We start from the raw sequence: 24,469 nt of genomic DNA, 5'->3' as shown, positions 1-24,469 counted from the left end.
GAGAGAAACACGCCGGTTTTCAGTCAGATCCTGACACTTGACCATTATTTTGGGGAAAACGCTGCCAATATTTTGTCACCGATATTTTGTCACCGAGACGTTAACATTCTGGATTCAACTTCAGATGTGAGTTTTACCCTTTGTTACAGGCCCAACAGCATGTGAAATTGAGAGGTTTACAGCTTCCTCGTTTGGAAATATCTTCACTCCCTCATGTGATGACAATGGAAACTATCTACCTGTCCAGTGTCAGGCGAGTGGTCAATGTTGGTGCACAGATTCCAATGGACAAGAGATCTTTGGAACAAGGCAGCAATCAGGAGCACCTGATTGTGGTGAGTATCTCCTAGTTGTTCCATTTTTCACTACTCAACACATAGTATAGTAATCAGTTGGTAGAGTTTGCATTGTTCCAAAGGTGCAGCATTCTCCACCTTACTGCCAAAACACAAAGTGCCAATGGCAACACATTGGCCTCTGAGTCCAAAGATGGAATGGGGGATTCAAATCTCATTCCAGAGACTTGGGCACTTCCCTCAGTGAGTGCTGCATTGTCAGAGGTGCATCCTGTGGATGAGATGCTAAAATGAGGCCACTTGCTAAACAGGGGGATGTAAAAGTCTTCTGGCACTATTTGAAGAAGAGCAAGGTTTGCGTCCAGTGTCCTGGCTTTCAATTATGCCTCCAGTGGACATGTTTTTGGCAGGGTTGGCATGTAAATAGGCTGTGTGGGTAGTCCACTGCCTTTTTGTCCACCCCCTAACCTGCTCCTCATATTATAGAGGATGGGTAAAGTGCCCACTTAACCAACTTCCCTTAGGCCTATTGAGGGCCTTAACTGACCAATTAAGTGCTGCGATCTGCCTCCACTGCCATAATACGCTGGGCAGTGGAAGGCAGGCAAGAGTGGGAAGGCCGTTTTTTCAACCAAATTTAGGAAGAGGTTGAGAAAGAGGATTACAACCTATGGAGGGGTGGGGTGCCCTGTGCGCATCAAGGGAAATCCCCAACCCCTTAGACTGTACCCCCTTTTGCATCTCTTTGCTTGGCCTCCAAGTCCCTCCGCTCCCCCCAAATGCCCGATCCCTCCCAGACAAAGAAATCCCAGACTTACCTTGTCTGGCATCCATGCCACTTGTGGGGTCTCCTTGCTGTCCAAGCAGCACCCCTACTCTTTTCTGGCACTACTCCGGCTCCAAGAGCTGTCAGCCGAGCAAATTGACTGCTCTCAGGGGAGAGACATTATTCCAGTGAAACATTTAGCCTCATAGCTCTGTCTCCAGACCAAGCAAATGTTTCCTTTTCAAATATATTTCCAATTCCTTTTTGAAAGTTACTATTAAATCTATTTCAGCCTCAGATAATGGATTCCAGATTATAATTTCCTGCATTGAAAAATTCTAATCACCCTCCCATCCTCCATCCCCATTCTTTTGTCCAATGTTATGACTGTATCTTTTGGTTACTGACACGATAGCCAGTTGGAAACAGTTTCTCCTTATTTACTCTATGAAACTCATAAATTGGAACGCATTTATTAAAAAGATCTTTCTGCTATGAAACTAGTATGTATTTGTGTTCTGGCTACTTCGACACAGCAGCTATACATTTTCAGACCATCACTGTTATATTAACAGTGCTTTACTGCCAGACTTTGAACTCTGTCACAAAGCTCTGCCACAAGACAGGCATACCATCCTCGCCCTGTGCCTTCTGAGGGCACGCACAACTGAAAGTGTGTTCTAGGCTCCCGAAAAGTCAAACCCCCAACACAACAAAGAAAGTTGGCATGCAGGCAAAGTGAGCATTTGGGGAATCAAATGGCTTGTTGTCCTTTGGTGGCACAGTGGTGCAGTAGTTAACACTGCTGCTTCACAGCACCAGGGACCTGGGTTCGAATTCTGGCTTGGGTCACCGTCTGTGTGGAGTCTGAACGTTCTCTGCGTGGGTTTCCTCAGGGTGTTCTGGTTTCCTCCCACAGTCTGAAAGATGTGCTGGTTAGGTGCATTGGCCATGTTAAATTCTCCCTCAGTATACCCAAAGATGTGGCGACTGGGAGATTTTCACAGTAACCTCATTGCAGTGTTAATGTAAGCCTACTTGTGACACTAATAAATAAACTTTAAACAACTTCGGATTAAACTGTGACAGTCAAACAACTCACCTGAACAAAGACTCACCTGAAGAAGGGGCTTGGGGCTCCGAAAGCTTGTGTGGCTTTTGCTACCAAATAAACCTGTTGGACTTTAACCTGGTGTTGTTAAACTTCTTACTGTGTTTACCCCAGTCCAACGCCGGCATCTCCACATCATGACAGTCAAACAAGACAGCTTAAGTATAAATAATATTTGTAAATCGCATTTCTGACCTTTAGGTTTAAATGCAGGATTCTTTGTGCAAATGTTGTGAGCCTCTGTGCCAGTCATTGACTGTTGGAAAAGTATAGGTAGTGGCCTTTGATTTTCTGCTATGGGCTGGGTGCAAGTGAGATCCTTCTGAGAGTCTGCAACTTCATAATATTTGCCTGAAAGAGTGATCAACTTTTAGTATGGATTTCTGGACCCCAAAGAAAACGTTTTTCATTTGGCAAGCACTTGCCTGAATATAATGAGCTGTTTTACAGTATTACGGCTGAATGATTTGATTTGAGTCCTTTGAGCAAGAGTAGCTCAAATTTGTTGAACTTGTTTAGATAATAATGTAGACATGGAGGAATTATTTTCTATTGGTGGGGAAAACAAGAATAATACAATATAATCTTAAAATTGTAAAAAGGAGAATAGAAAATAAAAAATGATCCCTTACAAGTAGAGACAGGAGAAATTATCACGGAGAATGACGATATGGCGCAAATTTCAGAGCAGAAATAGGGGAATTAAGGGTCTCACAAAAGTGAGGAACTTCAATTAACATCATCAGAGACAGAGAGCTTAAGAGACTAAATGCCAACAAATCCCTAGGACCTGACAGCCTACATCCCAGAGTTTTAAAAGAGATAGCTGCAGAGATAGTGGATACACTGGTTATGATAATCCAAAGTTCCCGAGATCCTGAACAGTCCTAGTGAATTGAATCATAAAATCATAGAATCATACAATCCAGAAGAGGTCCTTTGGCTCATTGAGTCTGCACTGCCACCCGACCTCCCATCTAATCCCAACATAGTTATTCAAGAAAGAGAGAGAAGAGCGTAAGGAACCAAGTCAGGTTAATTGGCTATCAGTCGTTGATAAAGTGCTGGCGTTAGAACAAGTTGACATGGTTTTGTGAAAAGAAAGTCCTATTTAACACATTTATTGGGTTTTTGAGGCTGTAACTGGTAGGGTAACCAAGGCAAGTCACTAGATGTAGTAAATTTGAATTTCAAAAAGCATTTGACAACAAACCACACACAGGGTTAATACACAAGGGCTCCTGGAGTTGGGAGTAAGATGTTAATATGGTTAGAGGATTGATTAACTAACAAGAGGCAAAGAATAGGGCATTTTAAAGTTGGCAGGCTGTAACTAGTGGAGTGCCACAAAGATGAGTGGGGCCTCAGCTATTTAAGATCTACATTAATGTGATTCCCTCATGGCAGAGGTCACATGACTACAGCAAGCTAGATAGGACATGTAGCATTTCAAAATCCAAACACAGTCAACGGTAGCCCTATTTCTTTCTTGGTCATAAGTTAATTAGAGCTAGGCTTGTCAGGAGCACGATGTTTTACTCACAAAAAACAATGGGAGAACTTTAGAACCCTAGCCCCCAAAAGGTAATGGAAAGCACGTCAACTGGGGTTCTTGTGTCTCGGAAAGATGGATGTTTGTTATCTAAGCCTAAGAGGTGATGAAGAATAAAAATGGGTAAATGGAGTTGAGGTGCAGATCCAATTTGGTCTAACTGAATGATGGAGAACGTTCAAAGGGCTGAATGGCTTACTTCTGTTGCTAAACCTTCCTATGATTTAACTCTTTTAATTTCAGGAAATGGTGGCAATGACTGCATGTCGGAGAGAAAACGCACACTGTCACGACTTTTCTATGGACCTGTCGGTCACTTCAGTCAAAACAATGTCTTTGCTGCACCTGCATCTCTGAGCCCAACATTGGAAAAGATTGGTGATTCTCTCAGTCACTGCAGCCCAGACCTGAAACAGCTGTTTATAAAATCTGGAATGTTGCTTTCCATCCCTCAGTTTGTGGCCCTGAACATTGGTCGGGTCGACCTAGATGTGATTCTTAGTGAGTTTGTGCAAGGAACGCTGCTATCCAAGGATTTGGCACTCACTGCGCTTCCATTTTCCGCATCCCCCAAATTCCTTGTTGAGAATTTGTTTGGCGGGAAGTTTCTGAAAAATCTGGCCCAATTCAATTTCACCGGGAGTGTCGGGAACAGGGGGACCTTTAATTTCAGTCAATTCTTCCAGCAGATTGGTTTAACAGGAATGTACAGTGGAGGGAACTTTGTAGAACTTGCCAAATTGTTTTCCCCCATTGAAGACTCCTACTTCTCCAAAGAAACATCAGAATTCTCCAAGGATACCTTCAACTTGAACCAGACAATTGAGGACAACTTTGGGCGTCCAGTAAATTTACAAGAGAACCAGAATATTGTGAACCTTATAATATCTCTGTTTGAGCGTCAGAATGTTCTTACAACATTGCATGAAATCATCACCCTGTTTGGTACAGATGACGATAGCTTAGCTGAAACAATCCGACTGGTTTTAAGAAGTGCCAGAGTTGGTATCTGTGGCCGTCAGGCCTCAAGCCTTTTTGTTCCAAGGTGCACTAGAGATGGAAGGTACGAAGAAGTCCAGTGTCAAGGCGCAGACTGCTGGTGTGTGGACAGTCAAGGGATGGAGGTTTCAAACTCAAGAGTTCAGGGTCAAAGGCCACAATGTCCCACCAAGTGTGAGCAAGAACGTAAGAGGTCAATAGCCTTTAAAAGCCGCCAACCAGCAGGATCCGACCTGTTCATTCCTTCATGTAGAGATGATGGTGGTTTCCAATCCTTGCAATGTGATGGGGCCAACTGCATCTGTGTGAATTTGCAGGGCAGGAAGCTACCTGAAATAAGAAAACCAGTGGGAGGGCGCATGCAGTGTAAGTTCTGACTTCTCTTATTGCACTTTATATGTTGAATTTTTATTTTGTTGTTTTACATTGAATTACATAGGATATATAACACAGGAAAAGGCCATTCAATCCGTCCGACCCATGCCAGTTTATGTTTGCTCAAGCCCCCTTCTATTTTTCCTCATCTAACTCAATCAGCATAACCCTCAAGTCCCAACTGCCTCATATGCTTGTTTAACCACCCTTGGTATCTATATGTCAACCACTCCCTGTGAAAGTGAGTTCCACATTCTCATCACTGTTTGGGTAAAGAAGTCTTTTTTGAGTTGTCCATTTCATTTTTTGGTAACTATATTGATGGCTTCTAGTTTTACTCTTCCTCACAAGTGGAAACATTCTCTGTGTCTGTTCCATCAAAACCTTTCGTAATTTTAAAGGTATCTACTGAGTCAGCTCGTAGCCTTTCTGTTTCAGGAGAAAATAGACTCAGGGTGAGATTTTTCTCCCAGTGCGTGGTCTGCTTCATGGCGCCAGGAGGCTGGCAGCGGGACCTTATGGTCCTACCATTGTCATTGGGGTTTCCCATTGAATGCACCCCGTGTTGCTGGGAAACCCAAGTTGTGGGGGTGAGGGGGGGGGCGGGGTGGTGGTGCACCATCAGTGGAATCATATGATCCTGCCGGCGTGAATGGCAGCAAGATTTCAGCGTCAATCTGCTTATCATCTGCTGATTGGTATAACCCTGCATTTCTAGTATCATCTTTGTAAGTCTCTTTGTTTGCGCCATCACCAATGCCTCTACATCGTTTTAATTATATGAGGACCTGAAGTGCACACACTAGCTCTAAGTGAGGTTCAATAAAAGTTCAGCATAACTTTACATTACAATTCTATCTCTCTAGAAATAAACCCCAGCGCTTACTTTGATTTTTTTTATACCTCTGTAACATGTGTCACTACTCTTAGTGATTTGTGTATTTCCTCATCACTTTGCTCCTGTACATAATTTAGATTCTTATTGTCTAAATAATAACAACAAAGAACACAATCACAATTTTCTTGCCAAAATGTAATACTTCACATTTATCCATCTTGAAATTAATTGTCAATGATATGCCATTCTGCAAGTTTATTCATACCTACTTGAGATTTGTTGTGGTCTTTCTTGGTATTGGCTATTTCCCACCCATCCCCAGTTTAGTGTCATTTGCAAATTAAGAAATTGTATTTTTGAGTACAAAGTCTAAATCTTTAATGTAAGTTGTAACATAATTAACCATAACATGGGAGGAGTAATGATTGTTTTATATTTATATTATTTTGTACTTTTATACTTGAAGTAACAAAGTAATTTTCCAATAATAGTCATACTCACCTTGTAATTAGTTCCTGATTGCCATCAGGATCAGAGTTGTGGATTGCTGCATTCTCTTTTGGGGGAGATTTGCACTACATTCAATCTGGTATCGATGCCATTTTCACTTTCACCTCCTGGATGCCAACTCTGGGAGCTGTCATGGAAGTGATTTGAAGAAAATAGGTCACTTTCTCGATGGGGACCATTTTTTCATTCTTTGGACTTGGGCGTTGTTGGCTGGGCCAACATTTATTGCCCATCCCTGAGGGCATTTAAGAGTCAGCCACATTGCTGTGGGTCTGGAGTCACATGTATGTCAGACCAGGTAAGGACGGCAGATTTCCATCCCTAAAGGACATTAGTGAACCAGATGGGTTTTTACGACAATCAATAATGGTTTCACAGTCATCGTTAGACTTTTAATTCCAGATTTTTATTGAACACAAATTTCACCATCTGCCATGGTGGGATTCGAGCCTGGGTCCCCAGAGCTTTACCCTGGGTCTCTGGATTACTAGTCCAGCGACAATACCACTACACCACTGCCTCCCTGCTTTCCAAAGGAATGGCGCTATTGGACAGAGAGACAAGTAATCTAACTGTTCCATGCAGTTTGTTGAGATTCACTGAAGGATTTCTCAGCATAGAAGATACTGGGTTACAATAACTGATGATAAAAGCAAAATACTGTAGTTGCAGGAATCTGAAACAAAAACAGAAAATGCTGGGAAATCTCAGCAGATCTGACAGCATCTGTGGAGAGAGAATAGCGCCAATGTTGCGAGTCTACATGACCATTCGCTAGAGCCTTGACAAAGGATCATCTGGACTCAAAACATTGGCTCTATTCTCTCTATATAGATGATGTCAGAAATATTTTCTGTTTTTACGATAACTGATGACAAGGGGCTAACAATAATGAGGTTGTGAAATGTGCTACATAAACATAAGATCCCTTTTTATTCCTGCCTACCTTACTTGGACTGACCTCTTTTTAATTTGTCTGGTCTTATTCAAATGTGGCTGAATCTTAATTGCCCACCGAAGTGTCCTAGTGTCCCAGTCAAACACTCAGCTAAGGAAAACTAAGAATGTTTAATAAATGCAAGCATTGTCAGTGAAGCTCACACTCTGAGATTTAATTGTCCAGAAAATGTTCCAGTTAATTAGTTAAGTAAAGCTTGAGCATTTTTATATAGGATGTTATGGCTAGACAAGAAGACAGAAGTTAATGTATTTCTTGTTATGAAAAATATCAAGGGATTTGGGGATAGTGTGGGAAAATGATGATGAGGAAGAAGATCAGCCACGAATGAGTTGAATGGCGGGGCAGGCTCGAGGGTCCACGTGGCCTACTCCTATGTCCTATGTTACTATATGTTGTAACATCTTTTCTCTTTCCAGGTCCCAGTGCTTGCCAATTGTCCGCAGCTGAGAGTTTTATAAGGACAGTTGAAATGCTGTTGGCTGAACCAAGCTCATCAATGGGAGCTGCTGTCTATATAGCTCAGTGCCAAGACAATGGAGACTGGCGCCAAGTCCAGTGTGATGGCCCGCCACAACAAGCCATTGAGTTTTACCAACAGTGGATTTTGCTAAATAATGGCGGCCAGGAGCTGCCATTCACAGCTGTCTTAAATGAGGTTATTGGATATCGTGAGTCATCTCATGCTTCCAGGAATTTTGAGGAGTTTGTCAAGGAACTCTATGACAAGGGGCATCAGCATGTATTTTCAGTGTTCTCTAGATACGCAACATTCGATTCTATTTCTGATGATGATTTTGCAGCAATTGTCACATCTGAACCGGGTGCCAATATCTTGCTGAACCCCTACGTGTTTTGGAAATTGTTGTCTGGTACCCTAATGCACTATCCTGGTTCATATTCTGATTTCAGTGTGAAACTAGATAATTTGGAACTGCGGAGATGCTGGTGCGTTGATGAAAAAGGACAAGAGTTACCAGGGACTAAAACTGAAACAAGTCGATTTGCAAAATGTAAGCAATTTTCCAGTTAGAATTTCATTCAGGTTTTTTTTTCTATTCATTCGTGGGACATGGGCATCGCTGGCTGGTCAGCATTTATTGCCCACGCATGGTTGCAAAAGGGCAGTTGAGAGTCAACCACATTGCTGTGGCTCTGGAGTCACATGTAGGCCAGATCAGGTTAGGACAGCAGATTTTCTTCTCTAAAGGGCATTAGTGAACTAGATGGGTTTTTCCTGACAATCGACAATGGTTTCATGGTCATCAGTACACTCTTAATTCCAGATACATTTTATTGAATTCAAATTCCATCATCAGCCATGGCAGGATTCGAACCCGGGTCCCCAGAGCATTAGCTGTGTTGCTGTATTAATAGTCTAGCGATAATACCACAAGGCCATCACCTTCCCTGCATTTGTTTGTTCCCCTGTCCACCTTCCCTTCTTAACTTCTCTGTCAATCTTTTCTTTCCTGTCTCTGTCATTGCTTTCTTCTTCACTTTTCTCATTGACCATCTCTGACCCTCCCTCCCTGTCCTTTAACTTTACCTCCATTGTTTGCTCTTCCGTACCTTTGTCATCCATTCTGTTTTCCTTCTATCTCTCTTTCTACCAATATATTCTTCTCACTTTCATTCTCATCCCCATCCCCATCCGTCGTATGTGATTACCAGTCTTCATCGGAGTGAACTTGGTCTTTGCCAAGGGCACAAGAAAGGCTCATCATGAATCAAGAGTCTTTTTACACCGTGCTAGAGTTTACAAAATCAAATATCATTTAAAACTGGCTATTGCCTTGCGCCATCACACATCTGATGCAGCTTACCTGTAATCACTCTGTGATGCCTGTCATCCAACTATGTCTGGGTCTAACTTATCCCTTCTTCAGCTGACTTTGCCCTTTAGAAGTCATTGCTATAGCATTTTCTTTTCAGAATGTCACTATTTATGTTCTTTTGCTCTTGTAATTCAGTCACCTCTTCATTTAATCTGTATATGGAATTGTAAGTATTTGTCTAACTACTAGATTTCCCAGTAAAAATTCTCTAAAATTGTCAGAAAATGGGAGATGATACAAATGAAGGAGATTGTTAAGATGTAGGCCTCAGTTGAGACTATTTCCCCCGATTTATAATTGGTAATAATTACCCCTATTTATGAATTGAATGCTGAACCTTCATTGATCACGGCAGGGTCTTGAACTGTTTGCTGGCATCTTCCAATGTTGCACTTGAACTTCTCAAGAGTAGCTTTTTGAGAAAGTTGCATAAACCTATGCCTTGATTTTCACTCCCATCCTGAACTAATGCATCAGTTATCCACTTGGTGCCTCCCTCCACCACAACATGATCAAGATCACACGTTTGTAATGGGGAATCACATGTATTGTTTGTGGTTTGGTAAAATTGCAGTTGATAGCATCTTGTATGACTTTGGGGCATCCCAAAGCACCTCACAGCTAATGAGACACTTTTTAAGTGTAGCCTCCATTGTAATTTAGGCAGTGTGGCAGTCAATTTGCATACGGCAAGTTCCCATAAACAGCAGTGAAACAAGTGATCATAATATCCAATTTTTAGGTGTTTATTGAGGGAGAAATATAGGTCAAGATATGGGAGAGATTGCCCTTGTTCTTTTTCAGATTCAGCCATAAGATCTGTTATCTTCACCTGTGAGGGGAGATATGGAGGGCCACAGTTTATGTTTCATCAGACAGTAATGCAATAAATGTTGAAAAATAGCAAGGGAAACATTATCCCCATAGATATTAAACCTGGAGCTAAAACCACCAAAAGATGATTGGCTGGTGAGTGATCACATTATTGTTTGTGGAATGTTTCCGGCTGAGAATGGCCATATATTCCAATTCAGCTAAAGTGACTGAACTTCAAAAAGTGCTTTATTGGATATGAAACATTGTGAGATGTATTGATATGATGAAACTGAATATAAAGTTGTGATTTTATTAAGTACAGTCTTCCTGAGGTTATTCACTGGCCAAGCATCAATGGAATAAAAATATTTCCACAAGAATATTGCTTTTACTTCTCAATTTCTGTGAAATCATGAGGGGGCTGGACAGAGTACAGAGGGAGAAACTGCTTCCACTCGTGAAAGGATCGAGAACGAGAGGGCGCAGATTGAAAGTGATTTGCAAAAGAAGCAAATGTAATGTGAGAAAACACTTTTTCACACAATGAGTGGTTTGGATTTGGAATGAACTGCCTGGAAGTGTGCTGGAGGAAGGTTCATAGAAACATAGAAACTAGAAGCAGGAGTAGGCCATTCGGCCCTTCAAGCCTGCTCCGCCATTCATCTTGATCATGGCTGATCATTGAATTCAATATCCTGATTCCCCCCCTTCCCCCCATATCCCTTGATCCCCTTAGCCCAAAGAGCTATATCTAATTTCTTCTTGAAATCAGACAACGTTTTGGCCTCAACTACATTCTGTGGTAGTGAATTCCACACATTTATCATCCTCTGGGTGAAGAAATTTCTCCTCACCTCAGTTCTAAAAGGTTTACCTCTTATCCTCTAACTAGGACCTCTAGTTCTGGACTCCCCCACCATTGGGACCATTCTTTCTGAATCTACCCTGTCTAACCCTGTTAGAATTTTGTAAGTTTCTATGAGATCCCCTCTCACTCTCAATTGAGGCATTCAAGAGGACACTCCAAAGATTTGTGGGTTAGGTTGATTTGGCCATGCTAAATTGCCCTTTTGTGTCAGAGGGATTAGTAGGATAAATACACAGGGTTACGGGGAGAGAACCTGGGTGGGATTGTTGTCAGTGCAGGCCCGATGGGCTGAATGGCCTCCTTCTCCACCGCAGGGATTCTATGATTCTATGAATGTCTCCACTTAGTCCATAAGTAGGATCCCAAGTTTCCAGCTGCTTACCATTTTAATTCACCACCTTGCTGTCACACTCACATTTCTGCCCTTGGCTTGCTGTGAAGCACAACTCAAGCTCACTGAACAACACCTCATCTTTCGATTGGGCACTTATAGCCTTCTGGACTCAACATTATGTTCTACACTTTCAGATTATGAACAGCGATTCTGATTTTGATTTTTTTTTGCCAGTCTGCTCTTGTTGAATGGTTTTGCTTTCGGACAGAGCTTTTCATTATACTGCCATTCACACTCACTCTGGACAGACGCTTTGTCTTCTTTCAACAACCATTACTGTTCCCTTTGCTTTTTTTCCCATGACATTTCTGTCATTTAATTTCTCACACCCTCTACCCTATCTCTCAGACTTTCTCTATTGTTCTTCCCCCACTTTCCCCTTTGCAATGACATAAAACCCATCACATTTCTGACTTACTTAAGTTATGAAGAAGTCATATTCCACTCAAATGTTAGCTCTGCTTCTATCTTCACCGATGTTGCCAGACCTGCTGAATATTTCCAGCACTTTCTGTTCTTATTTCAGATTTCCAGCCTCCACAGTATTTTGCTTTTATTTAAGCTTGAATCTTTCTGGGTTAGACAAATTCAAAAATAATTGAAATTTAATATGGGCCAATTATACACCTTTGAGTTTTTTCTTAGGATTTATGGTATCAGCGCATTATGTTAAAAGAGTTACCACTTCCATTTTCCATGATGCACCATTTGTACCATGGTGATAGATGGTAGGAAGAGAATAAGGATTATTTTTGTTCTGTTTTTCTCAGCATTCAATCTTGTTCCTGATTTGGGAATATTTGATGGAGAGTATAGAGGATGCTTCTCTCTATATCTAATGCATGCTGTCTTGGCTCAGGGAATATTAGAGGAAGCATTACTCTGTTGTCTCTGTTGTCACGGAAGGCTGTGGAGGCCAAGTCATTGAGTGTATTTAAGATGGAGATACATAGGCTCTTGATTGGTAAGGGAGTCAAAGGTCACGGGCAAAAGTTGGGAGAATGGGGTTGAGAAACATATCAGCCATGATCGAATGGCGGAGCAGACTTGATGGGCTGAATGGCCTAATTCAGCTCCTATATCTTATGGTCCTATGGTTGTCCCTGGCCTGGAATGGAAGACTGAGAGCAAAACCTGCAAATTACTCCACTCTTAAAACAATCCCTCACCTCTGTAAGTATGAATTTTAGAAAAATAAGGAGGTGTTGCAAATACGTGTGGCAATTTCCATTGGACGGTGGAGAAATTAGAAATGAGTATTTTCTGTATAGTGTACACTGTAAACGTTAGCTATATGGATATTTGTTCAGCATGTTTGGGTTATGCATAATCATTGAGTCTCACTTACATTGCATCTTTTATGTTCTAGGTCCAGGACCCTGCGATCGTGCTGCTCAGCAAGTCTCTCAGTTCATTGGTCAGGCAGAAGAACTGGCCGTGGCCTCAAACAATTCCAATATTTCCTTTACTCAGGGCTACTTATTGGCTCGTGGTATACAACTGACTGAGAACAAACTGCTTCAATCATCTGGAATGTTCCAAACTGGTCCTCTCTTTCCTGAAATTTTGTTGAGTGGATCTGACTATGCAGTTCGATTGGCTGCCCAATCCAGTGAGTAAATCGGTTTAATGTCTGTATGTATATGTTGCTGTGCTGATGTTATCAGTAAATCTGTATTATAATGGTGAGAAAGTCTGTACAAAACCGGAAGAAATAGCAGAGGTACTTAATGAATATTTTACCTCGGTATTCACGGTGGAAAAAGACCTGGGTGGTTGTACTACAGGATTGAGGTGGACTGAAAAGATTGAGTATGTGGACATCAAGAAAGAGGATGTGTTGGAAATTTTGAATAGCGTCAAGATAGATAAGTCGCCAGGACTGGATGGGATGTGCCCCAGGTTACTGTGGGAGGCGAGGGAAGAGATTGCAGAGCCTCTGGTGATGATGTTTGCGTCGTCGATGGAGACGGGAGAGGTTCCGGAGGATTGGAGGATTGCAGATGTGGTTCCTATATTCAAGAAAGGGAATAGGGATAGCCCAGGAAATTACCGACCAGTGAGTCTAATCTCAGTGGTTGGTAAGTTGATGGAGAAGATCCTGAGGGACAGGATTTATGAACATTTAGAGAAGTTTAGTATGCTCAAAAGTAGTCAGCATGGCTTTGTCAAAGGCAAATCGTGCCTTACGAGCCTGGTGGAGTTCTTTGAAAATGTGACTAAACACATTGACGAAGGAAAAGCGGTAGATGTGGTTTACATGGACTTCAGCAAGGCGTTCGATAAGGTCCCCCATGCAAGACTTCTCGAGAAAGTGAGAGGGCATGGGATCCAAGGGGCTGTTGCCTTATGGATCCAGAACTGGCTTGCCTGCAGAAGGCAGAGAGTAGTTGTAGATGGGTCTTTTTCTGAATGGAGGTCGGTCACCAGTGGAGTGCCCCGGGGATCTGTTCTGGGACCCTTGCTGTTTGTCATTTTCATAAATGACCTGGATGAGGAAGTGGAGGGATGGGTTGGTAAGTTTGCCGACGACACGAAGGTTGGTGGTGTTGTGGATAGCTTGGAGGGATGTCAGAAGCTGCAGCGTGACATAGATAGGATGCAAGACCGGGCGGAGAAGTGGCAGATGGACTTCAACACGGATAAATGTGTAGTGGTCCATTTTGGCAGGTCAAATGGGATGAAGGAGTATAATATCAAGGGTAAGCCTCTACGCAGTGTAGAGGATCAGAAGGACCTTGGGGTCCGAGTCCATTGGACTCTTAAATCGGCTTCGCAGGTAGAGGAGGTGGTTAAGAAGGCGTATGGTGTGCTGGCCTTCATCAATCGAGGGATTGAGTTTAGGAGTCGGGAGATAATGATGCAGCTTTATAAGACCTTCGTCAGACCCCACTTAGAGTACTGTGCTCAGTTCTGGTCGCCTCATTACAGGAAGGATGTGGAAATGATTGAAAGGGTGCAGAGAAGATTTACAAGGATGTTGCCTGGATTGGTTGGCATGCCTTATGAGGATAGGTTGAGGGAGCTCAGTCTTTTCTCCTTGGAGAGACGAAGGATGAGAGGTGACCTGATAGAGGTGTACAAGATGTTGAGAGGTATAGATCGGGTGGATTCTCGGAGGCTACTTGTAAGCCTACTTGTGACTAATAACTAAACTTTAACTTTATTTAATAAGTCAAATCTGTAATAGGATCCTATCCCACACCAATTCCCACTCACATAATTTCCCTACCTTTGCTGACACACATGGACTCCTTGTCCCAAATAACTCCAAATAAAACTTCTCATCCTGATATTTAAATGCTTTTAAGGCTTCACTCCTCCCTCTCTCTGTGGCCTCCTTCAGCTATAGAGAGCTAGGTTATTTTGGAATGAAATCAGGAAGCAGTTTTTTACACAAGGGTAGTGAAAATCTGTGATTGTCACCCCTAAAGGACTGTGGATACTGGGACAATCAACATTTTCAAGATTGATTTTTGTGTTAGGTGAGTGTGTTAAGGGCTATGCAGCAAAGACAATGAGGTTTAGGTACATATCAGATATGAACTAATTGAATGGTTGAACTTACCTGAGGAGATCAATGATCTACTCCTACAACCAAAACAATTCTTATTTATCTGTCTCCTAGCTCTATGTGTTCCTCCAATTTGTGTGCATCTCTTCTTTTCTCCGACCACCAGAACTTAATTTACCTCTGGAATTTTCTCTCCTCTGTCTCGCCATTGCTTCAACACTCTCTTTTAAGCTTACCTTTCAGTCATCAATCCTAGTATCGCCTTCTCCAACTCATAGATTGGTTAGTTCAGTTGGTTAGATGATTAGGGTATAGTGCAGAATGATACCAATGACATGGGTTCAATCTTCATATTGGCAATGTTAGTTCATGGAGGGCTTTCTCCTTGCCTTGCCCCATGCTTGATACAGAGTGATGTCCCTCAAGCTATGCAGCCACTTGTTTCTCTCCTTGAGGGAAAGAAGCCTATGGTCCCTCCTTGACTATGGCTAATTTTAAAAAATTCATTCATGGGACATGGGTGTTGCTGGCTGGCCAGCATTTATTGCCCATCCCTTGTTGCCCGAGGGCAGTTGAGAGTCAACCACATTGCAGTGGCTCTGGAGTCACATGTAGGCCTGACCAGGTAAGGACAGCAGTTTTCCTTCCCTAAGGACATTGAAATGAACCAGATGGTTTATTCCGACAATCGACAATAGTTTCATGACCATCAGTAGATTCTTAGTTCCAGATTTTTTTTATTGAATTCAAATTCCACCATCTGCTGGTGTGGGTTTTGATTTGATTTGATTTATTATTGTCACATATATTAACATACAGTGAAAAGTATTGTTTTTTTCACGCTATACAGACAAAACATACCATTCATAGAGAAGGAAGCGAAAGAGTGCAGAATGTAGTGTTACAGTCATAGCTAGGGTGTAGAGAAAGATCAACTTAATGCAAGGTAAGTCCATTCAAAAGCCTGACAGCAGCAGGGAAGAAGCTGTTCTTGAGTCAGTTGGTACGTGACCTCAGACTTTTGTATCTTTTTCCCGAAGGAAGAAGGTGGAAGAGAGACTGTCCGGGTGCGTGGGGTCCTTAATTATGCTGGCTGCTTTGCCAAGGCAGCGGGAAGTGTAAACAGAGTCAATGGATGGGAGGCTGGTTTGCGTGATGGATTGGGCTACATTCATGATCTTTTGTAGTTCCTTGCAGTCTTGGGCAGAGCAAGAGCCATACCAAGCTGTGATACAACCAGAAAGAATGCTTTCTATGGTGCACCTGTAAAGGTTGGTGAGAGTTGTAGCTGACATGCCGAATTTCCTTAGTCTTCTGAAAAGGTAGAGGCGTTGGTGGGCTTTCTTAACGATAGTGTCGGCATAAGGGGACCAGGACAGGTTGTTGGTGATCTGCACACCTAAAAACTTGAAGCTCTCGACCCTTTCTACTTCATCTCCGTTGAGGTAGACAGGGGCATGTTCTCCTTTACGCTTCCTGAAGTCAATGACAATCTCCTTCGTTTTGTTGGCATTGAGGGAGAGATTATTGTTGCCGCACCAGTTCACTGGATTCGCTATCTTATTCCTGGAGACTATCTCATCATTGTTTGAGATCCGATCCACTACGATGGTGTCGTCAGCAAACTTGAAAATCAAATTGGAGGGGAATTTGGCCACACAGTCATAGGTGTATAAGGAGGTGTTTAATGTATTCAACATTAGTTGAGTTTCTGGATTAATAGTCTAGCGATAATACCGCTAGGTGATTGGCTCCCCTCAAATTACCTCATATACCTGGCTCAGCATCACTTTGAAGTTTGAAGTTTATCTATTAGTCACAAGTAAGGTTTACATTAACACTGCAATGAAGTTACTGTGAAATTCCCCTCGTCACCACAGTCCGGCGCCTGTTCGGGTCAATATATTTAACCAGCACGTCTTTCAGAATGTGGGAGGAAATCGGAGCACCCGGAGGAAACCCACGCAGACACGAGAGAACTTGCAAACTCCACACAGACAGTGACCCAAGCCAGGAACCTGGGTCCCGAGTGCTAACCACTGAGCCCCAACAGTTTGAGCTTCCTGTTTATTATCTTCTAATATCCTTCCTAAATGTGAAGTTTCTCTCCAATGTCGGAGCTGAAGTGACTATGAACCGCCATCTGGAGTGACCAACTATGCACTTTTGTTTGATTCTAACTCTGTGAAGAGCCTTAAGGTGTTTTTCTGCAGTAAAAATGTGATATCAATGCAAGTTGATACTGTCAATGCTGAATATATCAACTTGGAATCAAGTTGGCCCAACATTCACTGACATCCCAAGCAAGGAAACGATTGGGCCATAATTTGCTCTGGCACCATCTAAACCATGTTTGCCATTTTTAAAATTTGGCTTTGCACATTTAGGTTTCAATACTTTTTGTGGCGAGTTGCTGTAAGTGTGAGATGATAACCGAGCAGTGAGGAAAACTAGACATCTGGAACATGAGTGAAAAGAGCATAAATGGCTGATATGCATATTCAATTAGTTGTAAATGGGGATTCTGACTTTTAAGCAGGGATCCCCATTATGTCATTGGTGTGGGGGTGGGGACAGTCAGGTGGGGAAATCCCGTGGCATAAAAGCCAGATGGAAAATCCCTCCCATAGCATTTTTGCATAAATAATGGGCAGTGCCATAGCCTTGTTGTTATTTAAGCAGCAAATGTATGGGTCATTATAGAGTCATGGAGTCATAGAAGTTTACAGCATGGAAACGGGCCCTTTGTCCATGCCACCCAGTTTTTACCATTAAGCTCGTCCCAATTGCCCGCATTTGGCCCATATCTCTCCATACCCATTTTACCCATGTAATTGTCTTTTTAAAAGACAAAATTATACCCACCTCTGCTACTGCTTCTGGCAGCTTGATCCAGACACTCACCACCCTCTGAGTGGAAGAATTGCTCCTCCAGACCTTTTTGTATGTCTCCCCTCTCACCTTAAAACCTGTGCCCTCTAGTTTTAGACTCCCCTACCTTTGGGAAAAGATGCTAACTATCTAGCTGATCTATGCTCCTCATTATTTTATAGACCTTTATGAGATCACCCCTCAGCCTCCGAAGTTCCAGTCCAGCCAGCCTCTCCTTATAATTCAAACAGTCAAATCCCAGTAGCATCCTAGTGAATCTTTTCTGCACACTTTCTAGTTTAATAACATCCTTTCTATAATAGGATGACTAGAACTGTACACTGTATTCCAAGTGTGGCCTTACTAATGTTTTGTACAACTTCAACAAGTTGTCCCAACTCCTGTATTCAATGTTCTGACCAGTGAAACCAAGCATGCCGAATGCCTTCTTCACCATTGTGTCCACCTGTGACTCCACTTTCAAGGAGCTATGAACCTGTACTCCTGGATCTCTTTGTTCTATAACTCTCCCCAACGCCCTACCGTTAACTGAGTAATTTCTGCCCCAATTCGATCTACCAAAATGCATCACCTCACATTTATCTAAGTTACACTCCATCTGTCATTCATCAGCCCACTGGCCCAATTGATCAAGATCTTGTTGCAATCCTAGATAACCTTCTTCACTGTCCACTATGCCACCAATCTTGGTGTCATCTGCAAACTTACTAACCATGCCCCCTAAATTCTCATCCAAATCATTAATATAAATGACAAGTAACAGTGGATCCAGCGCTGACCCCTGAGGCACACCGCTGGTCACAGAAATCCAGTTTGGAAAACAATCCTCTACAACCACTTCTGTCTTCTGTCATCAAGCCAATTTTGTATCCAATTGGCTACCTCACCCTGGATCCTGTGAGATTTAATCTGATGCAACAACCTACCATGCAGTACTTTGTCAAAAGCCTTGCTAAAGTCCATGTAGACAACATCTACTCTCACTGCTCTCATCTACCTTCTTGGTTACCCCTTCAAAAAACTCAATCAAAGAACAAAGAACAAAGAACAAAGAACAGTACAGCACAGGAAACAGGCCCTTCAGCCCTCCAAGCCTGTGCCGCTCCTTGGTCCAACTAGACCAATCGTTTGTATCCCTCCATTCCCAGACTGCTCATGTGACTATCCAGGTAAGTCTTAAACGATGTCAGCGTGCCTGCCTCCACCACCCTACTGGGCAGCGCATTCCAGGCCCCCACCACCCTCTGTGTAAAAAACGTCCCTCTGATATCCGAGTTATACTTCGCCCCTCTCAGCTTGAGCCCGTGACCCCTCGTGATCGTCACCTCCAACCTGGGAAAAAGCTTCCCACTGTTCACCCTATCTATACCCTTCATAATCTTGTACACCTCTATTAGATCTCCCCTCATTCTCCGTCTTTCCAAGGAGAACAACCCCAGTCTACCCAATCTCTCCTCTTAGCTAAGACCCTCCATACCAGGCAACATCCTGGTAAACCTTCTCTGCACTCTCTCTAACGCCTCCACGTCCTTCTGGTAGTGCGGCGACCAGAACTGGACGCAGTACTCCAAATGTGGCCTAACCAGCGTTCTATACAGCTGCATCATCAGACTCCAGCTTTTATACTCTATACCCCGTCCTATAAAGGCAAGCATACCATATGCCTTCTTCACCACCTTCTCCACCTGTGTTGCCACCTTCAAGGATTTGTGGACTTGCACACCTAGGTCCCTCTGTGTTTCTATACTCCTGATGACTCTGCCATTTATTGTATAACTCCTCCCTACATTATTTCTTCCAAAATGCATCACTTTGCATTTATCCGGATTAAACTCCATCTGCCACCTCTCCGCCCAATTTTCCAGCCTATCTATATCCTGCTGTATTGCCCGACAATGCTCTTCGCTATCCGCAAGTCCAGCCAATTCGTGAGACATCATTTTCCATTCACAAAGCCACGCTGACTGTCCCTAATCAGTCCTTGTCTCTCTAAATGCCTGTAGATCCTATCTCTCAGTATATCTTCGAACAATGTATCCACTACAGATGTTAGGCTCACCGGTCTGTAGTTCCCAGGCTTTTCCCTGCAGTCCATCTTAAACAAAGGCACAACATTTGCTACTCTCCAATCTTCAGGCATCTCACCTGTGGCTGTCAATGATTCAAATATCTCTGCTAGGGGACCTGCACTTTCCTCCCTAGCCTCCCACAAAGTCCTGGGATACATTTCATCAGATCCCGGGGATTTATCTACCTTGATACACTTTAAGACTTCCAGGACCTCCTTCTCTGTAATATGTACACTCCTCAAGACATCACTGTTTATTTCCCCAAGTTTCCTAACATCCATTCCTTTCTCAACAGTAAATACCGATGAAAAATATTCATTTAGAACGTCACCCATCTCTTGTGGATCCACACGTAGATGACCTTGTTGATCCTTAAGAGGCCCTACTCTCTCCCTAGTTACTCTTTCGCCCTTTATGTATTTGGAGAAGCTCTTTGGATTCTCCTTTGCCTTATCTGCCAAAGCAATCTCATGTCCTCTTTTTGCCCTCCTGATTTCTTTTGTAATTCTACTCTGACTATCTCTTCAAGGGATCCACTTGATCCCAGCTGCCTATGCATGTCATATGCCTCCTTCTTCTTTTTGACCAAGGTCTCAATATCCCGAGTCATCTAGGGTTCCCTACTTCTGCCAGCCTTGCCCTTCACTCTAAAAGGAATGTGCTTACCCTGAACCCTGGTTAACACACTTTTGAAAGCCTCCCACTTACCAGCCATTCCTTTGCCTGCCAACAGACTCCCCCAATCAACTTCTGAAAGTTCCTGCCTGATTCCATCAAAATTGGCCTTGCCCCAATTTAGAATTTTAACTTTTGGGCTAGACCTATCATTCTTCATAGCTATCTTAAAACGAATGGATTTATTCTCACTGGTCCCAAAGTGATACCTCACTAATACTTCTGTCACCTGCCCTTCCTTATTTCCCAAGAGGAGGTTAAGTTTTGCCCCCTCTCTAGTCGGGCCATCCACACACTGAATGAGAAATTCCTCCTGAATACACTCAACAAATTTCCCTCCATCCAAGCCACATTGCTGTGACTGTCCCAGTCAATGTTGGGAAAGTCAAAGTCCCCTACTATTTTTCTTACAGCGATCTGTAATCTCCTTACATATTTGCTCCTCAATTTTCTGCTGACTATTTGGGGGCTTGTAGTACAATCCTATCAAAGTGATCTCTCCCTTCTTATTTTTCAGTTCTACCCATATTGACTCAGTGGGCGAACCCTTGGATATATCCCCTCTCAGTACTGCCGTGATGTTCTCCCTAATCAAAAATGCAATTCCCCTTCCTCTCTTACCTCCTGTTCTATCTTTCCTATAGCATCTGTACCCTGGAACATTGAGCTGCCAGTCCTGTCCCTCCTTGTTTCAGTAATAGCTATAATATCCCAGTCCTATGTACCCATCAATGCCCTGAGTTCATCTGCCTTGTCCGTCAGGTCTCTTGCATTGAAATAAATGCAGTTTAACCTCGACTTCCCTTGCTCTCTGTCCTGCTTTTTCAGACCACCCGTCCGGTCATGTTTTGTATATTCTCCCTGTGTTTTATTTCTCTTAGCCTTATGGACCCATTCACTGAGTTCTCCACAGTCTCTGTACTCTGCACTGTGGCCCTTTTTGAATTTTGACTTTGGTTTCTCTGCCTTTCACTTTTCCTCTTACTGCCTTTTGTTTCTGTCCCCATTTTACCTCCCTCCGACTTCCTGCATTGGTTCCCATACTTCCCATTCCCATACCGGAGGAGATTGGTGAAGCATTGAACCAATATTTCTCTTCGGTGTTCACGCAAGGGGACATGAATATAGCTGAGGAGGACACTGGGTTGCAGGGGAGTAGAATAGACAGTATTACAGTTGATAAGGAGGATGTGCAGGATATTCTGGAGGGTCTGAAAATAGATAAATCCCCTGGTCCGGATGGGATTTATCCAAGGATTCTCTGGGAGGCAAGAGAAGTGATTGCAGAGCCTCTGGCTCTGATCTTCAGGTCGTCGTTGGCCTCTGGTATAGTACCAGAAGATTGGAGGTTAGCGAATGTTGTCCCATTGTTTAAGAAGGGGAACAGAGACTTCCCCGGGAATTATAGACCGGTGAGTCTCACTTCTGTTGTCGGCAAGATGTTGGAAAAAATTATAAGGGATAGGATTTATAGTTATTTGGAGAGTAATGAATTGATAGGTGATAGTCAGCATGGTTTTGTGGCAGGTAGGTCGTGCCTTACTAACCTTATTGAGTTTTTTGAGAAAGTGACCAAGGAGGTGGATGGGGGCAAGGCAGTGGACGTGGTATATATGGATTTTAGTAAGGCGTTTGATAAGGTTCACCATGGTAGGCTTCTGCAGAAAATGCAGATGTATGGGATTGGGGGTGATCTAGGAAATTGGATCAGGAATTGGCTAGCGGATAGGAAACAGAGGGTGGTGGTTGATAGTAAATATTCATCATGGAGTGCGGTTACAAGTGGTGTACCTCAGGGATCTGTTTTGGGGCCACTGCTGTTTGTAATATTTATTAATGATCTGGATGAGGGTATAGTTGGGTGGATTAGCAAATTTGCTGATGACACCAAAGTCGGTGGTGTGGTAGACAGTGAGGAAGGGTGTCGTAGTTTGCAGGAAGACTTAGACAGGTTGCAAAGTTGGGCCGAGAGGTGGCGGATGGAGTTTAATGCGGAGAAGTGTGAGGTAATTCACTTTGGTAGGAATAACAGATGTGTTGAGTATAGGGCTAACGGGAGGACTTTGAATAGTGTGGAGGAGCAGAGGGATCTAGGTGTATGTGTGCATAGATCCCTGAAAGTTGGGAATCAAGTAGATAAGGTTGTTAAGAAGGCATATGGTGTCTTGGCGTTTATTGGTAGGGGGATTGAATTTAGGAGTCGTAGCGTTATGTTGCAACTGTACACAACTCTGGTGCGGCCGCACTTGGAGTACTGTGTGCAGTTCTGGTCCCCACATTACAGGAAGGATGTGGAGGCTTTGGAGAGGGTGCAGAGGAGGTTTACCAGGATGTTGCCTGGTATGGAGGGGAGATCCTATGAGGAGAGGCTGAGGGATTTGGGATTGTTTTCGCTGGAAAGGCGGCGGCTAAGAGGGGATCTTATTGAAACATATAAGATGATTAGAGGTTTAGATAGGGTGGATAGTGATAGCCTTTTTCCTCTGATGGAGAAATCCAGCACGAGGGGGCATGGCTTTAAATTGAGGGGGGGTAGTTATAGAACCGATGTCAGGAGTAGGTTCTTTACCCAGAGGGTGGTGAGGGATTGGAATGCCCTGCCAGCATCAGTTGTAAATGCGCCTAGTTTGGGGGCGTTTAAGAGATCCGTAGATAGGTTCATGGACGAAAAGAAATTGGTTTAGGTTGGAGGGTCACAGTTTTTTTTTTTAACTGGTCGGTGCAACATCGTGGGCCGAAGGGCCTGTTCTGCGCTGTAATGTTCTATGTTCTATGTTCTATGTACTTCTGTCATATTAGTTTAAACCCTCCCCAACAGCAATAGCAAACACTCCCCCGAGGACATTGGTTCCAGACCTGCCCAGGTGCAGACTGTCTAATTTGTACTGGTCCCACCTCCCCCAGAACCGGTTCCAATGTCCCAGGAATTTGAATCCCTTCCTCTTGCACCATCTCTCAAGCCACGTATTCATCTGAGCTATCCTGACATCCTTACTCTGACCAGCATGTGGCACTGGTAGCAATCCTGAGATTACCACCTTTGCGGTCCTACTTTTTAGTTTCACTCCTAACTTCCTAACCTCATCCTGTTTTTTACTTATATAAGAACATAAGAACTAGGAGCAGGAGTAGGCCATCTGGCCCCTCAAGCCTGCTCCACCATTCAATAAGATCATGGCTGATCTTTTTGTGGACTCAGCTCCACTTACCCACCCGCTCACCATAACCCTTAATTCCTTTACTATTCAAAAATTTATCTATCCTTGCCTTAAAAACATTCAATGAGGTGGCCTCAACTTCTTCACTGGGCAGGGAATTCCACGGATTCACAATCCTTTGTGTGAAGAAGTTCCTCCTCAACTCAGTCCTAAATCTGCTTCCTCTTATTTTGAGGATATGCCCCCTAGTTCTAGTTTCACCCACCAGTGGAAACAACTTCCCTGCTTCGATCTTATCTATTCCCTTCATAATCTTATATGTTTCTATAAGATCGCCCCTCATTCTTCTGAATTCCAATGAGTATAGCCCAGTTTACTCAGTCTCTCCTCATAAGCTAATCCCCTCAACTCCGGAATCAACCTAGTGAATCTCCTCTGCACCCCCTCCAGTGCCAGTATATCCTTTCTCAAGTAAGGAGACCAAAACTGTACACAGTACTCCAGGTGTGGCCTCACCAGCACCTTATACAGCTGCAACATAACCTCATTGTTTTGAAACTCCATCCCTCTCTAGCAATGAAGGACAAAATTCCATTTACCTTCTTAATTACCTGCTGCACCTGCAAACCAACTCCTTGAGATTCCTGCACAAGGACACCCAGGTCCCTCTGCACAGCAGCATGCTGCAATTTTTTACTATTTAAATAATAGTCCATTTTGCTGTTATTCCTACCAAAATGGATGACCTCACATTTACCAACATTGTACTCCATCTGCTAGACCCTCACCCATTCACTTAGACTATCTATATCCCTTTGCAGACTTTCAGTGTCCTCTACA

At 43.2% G+C, this 24,469-nt stretch overlaps 1 protein-coding gene across 1 annotated transcript in view; it reads left to right on the top strand.

Moving 5' to 3' along the window:
• tg (thyroglobulin) overlaps nucleotides 1–24,469 on the top strand; it is a 387,985-nt gene that overhangs the window by 25,385 nt on the left and 338,131 nt on the right. Inside the window, exons 8-11 of the mRNA XM_078216995.1 lie at nucleotides 150–335; nucleotides 3,969–5,090; nucleotides 7,825–8,418; nucleotides 12,691–12,933. Coding sequence (XP_078073121.1) covers nucleotides 150–335; nucleotides 3,969–5,090; nucleotides 7,825–8,418; nucleotides 12,691–12,933 — 2,145 coding nt within the window. The remainder of the gene's footprint in view (nucleotides 1–149; nucleotides 336–3,968; nucleotides 5,091–7,824; nucleotides 8,419–12,690; nucleotides 12,934–24,469) is intronic.

Source organism: Mustelus asterias, chromosome 7 (assembly GCF_964213995.1).
Source record: "Mustelus asterias chromosome 7, sMusAst1.hap1.1, whole genome shotgun sequence".
In the NCBI taxonomy this organism is placed as follows: Eukaryota; Metazoa; Chordata; class Chondrichthyes; order Carcharhiniformes; family Triakidae; genus Mustelus; species Mustelus asterias.
This window is presented reverse-complemented; position numbering and strand designations above follow the sequence as displayed.